Source organism: Otolemur garnettii, unplaced genomic scaffold (assembly GCF_000181295.1).
Source record: "Otolemur garnettii isolate 467f Iridium unplaced genomic scaffold, OtoGar3 scaffold00094, whole genome shotgun sequence".
NCBI classification, from domain to species: domain Eukaryota; kingdom Metazoa; phylum Chordata; class Mammalia; order Primates; family Galagidae; genus Otolemur; species Otolemur garnettii.
In genome coordinates this window covers 2,735,515-2,742,119 of record NW_003852489.1, presented here as the reverse complement: position 1 = coordinate 2,742,119, position 6,605 = coordinate 2,735,515, and the positions used below count along the sequence as shown (strand labels likewise).

Genomic DNA, 6,605 nt, shown 5'->3' with positions numbered 1-6,605 from the left:
TGTACGTGGCTGGCGCCTTAGCCAGTTGAGCTATAGGCGCCGATCCAACAGCTACTCTTTATTGATAATTTATTATATATTATCATTCTTAGTATACTATCATCAATTGTTAGTTTATTGTTACTACTACTACTAGTATATGGCACTTGAGTATCCAGAGATAAAAATGTGATTCAGATTTCAAGAGTGTATTTAGTTCTTGTCCTATAGTGTTCTGCCTTGCACGGAAGCTTTTGGATGCCTGTTTGCAGGACGTTCTCTTATGTTCCACTCTCCTTTCATGTCTACAGAGTACTATCCCAACTGTGAGGTCGTGTTCATGGGAATGGCCAACATCCATGCCATCCGGAACAGCTTCCAGTACCTCCGGGCTGTGTGTAGCCAGATGCCAGATCCCAGCAAGTAAGTGTTCCCTGCTCATCCCTCCCACCTCATCCCTCCCATCCCGTCCCTCCTCAGTATTTCTCATCCTTGGGAGATTGGATGGGCAGATGAGAAGTTTAGAGGTACAGGAAACTGGAGGGCCTGGGTAGAATTGGGTGCAATGCTCCAGTTCCAAGGATACTTCTTTCATTTCTCAGCCAACACTTTGGCACAGTCATAGGACACCGGATTCCTTTTGTTTGGATAAGATGTCTTCAGAGGACTAGGAAGAGAAAGTGGCTACATGTGCATGTGACACTTCCCAGTTCCTCTCTTGATCCTAAGAAGCTCTTATCTTCCTCAGGTCCTATCTTTCCTACCTTCCTGCTAGATAACTCTTGGCCAAAAAGGCCGTGGTTTGGACCTCTTAGTTTCAGCTTTCACTGTGGACTTTGTTGGGCACAGCTGGCTGTGGGTAGTAGAGAGACTGTTGGTGATGGACTTGATTTCTCCTCTTGTGTAGCTGGCTGTCTGCCCTGGAGAGTACCAAATGGCTGCAGCATTTGTCAGTGATGCTGAAAGCAGCTGTGCTGGTGGCTAATACAGTAGACCGCGAAGGCCGGCCTGTGCTGGTACATTGCTCGGATGGCTGGGACCGCACACCACAGATTGTAGCCCTGGCCAAAATACTACTGGACCCATATTACAGGACATTGGAGGTACTGAGAGAAGTTGGGTGGGAAAGACCAGAAGGAGTGCGGGAGGAGAGGTATTGAACCCTGGATCTGTCATGGGGATCTGTCAGTAGAGGACATTGGTGGCTTTGAGTTCTGTTCTAGATTCTTCAGTCCTATGCTTTTTGGAAGCTGCCTGCTTCCTGTGTTGGACACTTCCCAGGGGAGTAGCACACAGGCCTACACTTGGACTGTTTCTTTTTTTTTACAGGGCTTCCAAGTGTTAGTGGAGTCTGACTGGCTGGATTTTGGGCACAAGTTTGGAGATCGCTGTGGCCACCAGGAGAATGCAGAGGACCAAAACGAACAATGTCCTGTGTTCCTCCAGTGGCTCGATTCTGTTCATCAGTTGCTTAAGCAGTTCCCCTGCCTGTTTGAATTTAATGAAGCATTCCTGGTAAGTCTTAAAGCCTGTGACCAGAGTAGGGGCAGCATCAGCCTGAGGCCCCCAGGTACACGCTGTCTTGGCCCTCTAGGTGAAACTGGTGCAGCACACCTACTCCTGCCTGTATGGCACATTCCTGGCCAACAACCCCTGTGAGCGAGAGAAGCGCAACATCTACAAGCGGACCTGCTCCGTGTGGGCTCTCCTTCGGGCCGGCAATAAGAACTTTCATAACTTCCTCTACACACCTGGCTCAGACATGGTAAGTCAGAGCCCTTGCTTGTAGGTGTTACCTGGAAAGCTATTGGGAGAAGGGTCTGAGTCAGTGGGGAGAAGGCAGACCCAACAGCTTAGGGAAGAAAGAGGATCCAGACCGGGTGAGGTGGCTCACGCCTGTACCTAGCACTCTGGGAGGCCGAGGCAGGTGGATTGCCTGAGCTCACGAGTTTGAGACCAGCCTGAGCCAGAGTGAGCTCCTGTCTCTAAAAATAGCTGGATGTAGTGGCGGGCACCTATAGTCCCAGCTACTTGGGAGGCTAAAGCAAGAGAATTGCTTAAGCCCAGGAGTTTGAGGTTGCTGTGAGCTGTGACACCACGGCACTCTACTGAGGGTGACATAGTGAGACTCTGTCTCAAAAAAGAAAGGAAGAAAGAGGAACTAGAAAGGGCTCTGACTTACCAGAGCACTAGTATTGGGCTGCTTTCCCAGGTCCTGCATCCTGTGTGTCACGTCCGAGCCCTGCACCTCTGGACAGCTGTTTATCTGCCAGCATCATCTCCATGCACACTTGGGGAGGAAAACATGGATCTTTACCTTTCCCCGGTGGCCCAGAGCCAGGAGTTCTCTGGCCGTTCTCTGGACAGGTAAGAAAAGCCATTCTTACTCTTCCCCTCGCTGTTAGGAAGGCAATAATGGTTTGCTGTCTTGCCTAGATTTCATTCTCTTTCTCTAACGAGATGTTTAAAAGCAATTTTTTGAGTCAGTTGAAAGAGAAACTTGGCTTAGGACTTGTAGCTAGCCTGGAGTGCACTGTGTATTTTCAAGGTTTTCTCTTAAGATAAGATTGGATACTTTCTTTCTTAGAGCTTCTATCACCCTGTGTGACATCCATAAGCAGGGGAGAGGAGAACAAAACAGGACTGTTTGGAAAGGTTTGTGAGAATGATCACTGATATTAGGCTGTCCTAATAACAAACTTTGCTACGTCCAGCAATATCTTCCAGAAGCATCTGACTCTCAGGGAAATGGGTTCCCAGTAGGAGGATGGTCTTTGCATTATTCTCTCAGAAAAAGGCCAGAATTTAAAGGGAGAAATAAAGTTATCTTCTGACTGAGTCTTTGCAGGGGGAAGTAGGATGAGAGTTGGTTAAATCATTAGGGTAATTCATAACCTTTATTTAAAAAAAAAAGTCAAACAATATAAAAGAAAATGATGATCTTCTGTTACGCGATCCTCATCTCTACTGTTCATACTTTGTGTTCTTCCAGATGTTTCTATAGATACACCACATTCTCACACACTCATGCAAACATTTTTTATGAACGCCAGAGATTTTTTGCATATTCTTTTTACTCTTTTGTGTGCTCTGCAAATTGTTTTTATCCATTTTGTATTAGATTGTCATCCCATAACAGCACATATAGAACTACTTTATTGTTTTTTAGTGACTTCAGAGTAGTCCACAATTAGAGTGTCTCATAATTTATTATATAACCATTTGCCTATTGGTCATTTAAGTAGTTTTCATTGTTTTTATCACTACAGATGTTCACATTTAGTGAGCATCCTTATATGTATGCATTTTTAAAAACACCGTGGTAAAATACACATAATATTTACACCTAAACCCTTTCAAGTGTACAGCTCAGTTGCGTTGCCTTAGAAGTGCATCTCTGCTTTGTGCTAGTATCTCTGCCAGATAAATTCCTAGAAATGAAAATGCAAATGTTGACATTTGCTTATTGGCTGAAGGTTTTTAAAGTTAAAACATAATATATGTCATGGGTTGAATATTATAAAGGAAAACAACAAACTGACATCCCAAATTATTGGTTTTAAGGTCTTTTGAACTGAGTCCATTGTCAGGGGACCGTGCATAGGCTTTTGGAATTCTGTGATTTTCTCATTTCCCAGCCTAGGTAGAATTTGAGTATAGGTTTTCCATTCACAGTAAGTTCTGAGACCCATTTACCAGTCATTGCCTTCGGTTAGTACCTAATGTTAATTCAGTAAATGTTTCTTTAACACCTACAAGTTGCCTAGTACTATACCTAGGTTTTGTGGGCAATACCGAAGAAAAAGAGGATATTAGTCTCACTTTCAAGATACTCTCAAATTGGCCAGGTGCCGTGGCTCATGCCTGTAATCCTAGCATTCATGGAGGCTGAGGGGGGTGGATTGCTTGAGCTCAGGAGTTTGAGGCCAGCCTGAGCAAGAGTGAGACCCCATCCCTACTAAAAATAGACAAAGAAAAACTAGTTGGGTGTGGTGGCGGGTGCCTATAGTCCCAGCTCCTTGGGAGGCTGAGGCAAGAGGATGTGAGCTATGATGCCACAGCATTCTATCCAAGGCAGCAGAGTAAGACTCTGTCTTAAAAACAAAAAAGACTTTCAAACTGTAAGACATGAAATAGAACAACCATAAGAATGTGTGTAATGCAAAGTTGTTAGAGAAATGAGATTTTTTTGAAAAATGTTTTTTACTTTTTATACTTTCTGGAGATAGTCTTGCTCTGTTGCTCAGGCATGAGGGCAATGGCATGATCATAGCTCATTGCAACCTCTAACTCCTGAGCTCAGGTGATTCTCCTGCCTCAGCCTCTTCAGTAGCTAGGACTATACGCACCCACGGCCATACCTGGCTATATTTTTCTATTTTTTGTAGAGACATGACCTTGCTATGTTACTTAGGTTAGTCTTGAACATCTGACTTCAAGTTATCCTTTTGCTTCAGCCTCCCAAAGTGTTAGGATTATAGTTATGAACCACCTTGCCCAGCCTGAATTTTTTTTTTTTCTGAGGCAGAATCTTGCTCTATTGCCCCAGATAGAGTGCAGTGCAACCTCAGAATCCTGTGCTCAAGCCATCTTTCTGCCTTGGCCTCCTGAGTAGCTAGGACTATAAGCATGTTCCACAATGCCCAGCTAACTTTACTATTTTTAGTAGAGATGGGGTCTTGCTCTTGCTTAGTCTGGTTTTGAATTCCTGAGCTCAAGCAATCTGCCTTAGGAGTATAAGGATTATAGGCCTGAGCCACCTTACCTGGCCTAGAAATGAGATGTTTTTATAAAGGCACATGTGGGCCAGGAGTGGTAACTCTTACCTATAATTCTAGCACTCTGGGAGGCCAAGGTGGATGGAATGCTTGAGCTCAGGAGTTTGAGACCAGCCTGAGCAAGACTGAAACCCTGGCTCTACTAAAAATAGAAAAATTGGCTCAGTGCCTGTGGCTCAAGTGGCTAAGGCACCAGCCATATACACCTAAGGTGGGGGGTTCGAATCCAGCCCAGGCCTGCCAAACAACAATGATGGTAGGCACCTGTAGTCCCAGCTACTTGGGAGGCTGAGGCAACAGACTTGCTTGAGCCCAGGAGTTGGAGGTTGCTGTGAGCTGTGATGCCATAGCACTCTACCCAGGGGGACAGCTTGAGGCTCTGTCTCAAAAAAAAGGAAAAATTAACCTGGTATTGTGGTGCATGCCTATAGTCTCAGCTACTTGGGAGGCTGAGGCAAGAGGATCGCTTGAGCCTAGGAGTTTGAAGTTGCTGTGAACTATGACATCATGGCATTCTAGCCTGGGTGACAGATTGATACTCTGTCTAAAAAAAAAAAAAAGACATGTGGTGGTTGTTTGTGCTCAAGAAATTTTCATGAAAGACTAGGCAGGAACCTTGGCTTTTTTGTGTTTTCAGTATCTGGCTTAGAATCTGCTATGTAGTAGGCACTTTACTAAATTTTTAAATGGAACAATAAATGAATGGAATAAAGGGAGTCAGGAGTTTGGTAACAAGGTTAGTGGAGAGGGGTTCAAAAGAATTGGATATGTGAGAGATACTTTTTGTTTGTTTGTTGAGATAGTCTCTCTCTGTCGCTGTGGGTACAGTGCTATGGAGTCATCATAGCTCATAGCAACCTCAAACTTTTGAGCTCAAAAGATCCTCCTGCCTCAGCCTCCCTGGTAGCGGGGACAATATGCACCAAGCACACCAGGCTAGTTTGAGAGATAGTTTTTCAAAAGCAAAAACAAGAAAACTTCTGGAGTTAGCAAGGGTTGAGAGGGGGCTATTTTAAGGAATAGAAGAAATATATAGGACAGGTCATTGAAGGCTTTAAACATTACCGTCAAGAGTTTATTTTGATTCAGTTGTTATTAATAAGTCATTACAGGAAGACATTGTGACCTGCTGACAATGGGATTTGGGGAGAACTAATCAGTGAGCAGTAGGTGGAGGCACCCGTGCCAGCCAGCACTGTTGCAATTCAAATAGGAAGGGGAGAGTCCTTGAGAAAGAGAATGGATTAAAGTCAGAGACATTATAGAGAAGCTGTTAGCAGGCTGTGGAACTGACTGAACGTTGGAGGGTAGAAGTGAAGAGAAAAGAGTACCCAAATTCTCTTCAAGGTCAAAGACAGGTCCTGAGTTCCTGAGCTTAGAAGCTAGGAGAACATTTATGCCACCAATAGGCATCGAAAAGTTGAGAAAGCAAACCAATTTGGGGAGAAAAAGGAGATTGGGATTGAAATATTAGTTGATAGCAAAGAAGAGATGTGGTATAGGCAGCTCAGAATGAAGAGCTGGATTGGAGTGGTATAATAGTTTCTGTAACAACTGATCTGAATTACCTTCAGTTCTACCTTACCCTGGATCAAAAATGTCCTGTTCTTTTTTCTTCTCTTAAATCCAACATATTCTTCTATACTCAGGTCAAATCCTTTCCTTTCTGCATAGTCTTCCTTGATCGCCCTAGCTGGGTGAGCTCTCTTGTAGAAATTATGTCTATATGAGTGTTTTTCCTCTGGTGAACACAGAAATCAATTGTGAAGGATGGTAGAATATTGCTATTTGAATTTGAATGAAAAGTGCATGGGAGTTACTTAGATTCTTCTTTTTATTTTTTCTTTC

At 43.9% G+C, this 6,605-nt stretch overlaps 1 protein-coding gene across 5 annotated transcripts in view; it reads left to right on the top strand.

The window, feature by feature from the left end:
* Positions 1-6,605, top strand: part of MTMR4 (myotubularin related protein 4) — a 27,862-nt gene that overhangs the window by 12,274 nt on the left and 8,983 nt on the right. For all 5 annotated transcript variants that reach the window (XM_012808782.2, XM_023516597.1, XM_023516596.1 and 2 more), the window contains exons 11-15: positions 291-402; positions 887-1,082; positions 1,309-1,494; positions 1,574-1,744; positions 2,192-2,346. In XM_012808782.2, the coding sequence (XP_012664236.1) occupies positions 291-402; positions 887-1,082; positions 1,309-1,494; positions 1,574-1,744; positions 2,192-2,346 (820 nt within the window). The remainder of the gene's footprint in view (positions 1-290; positions 403-886; positions 1,083-1,308; positions 1,495-1,573; positions 1,745-2,191; positions 2,347-6,605) is intronic.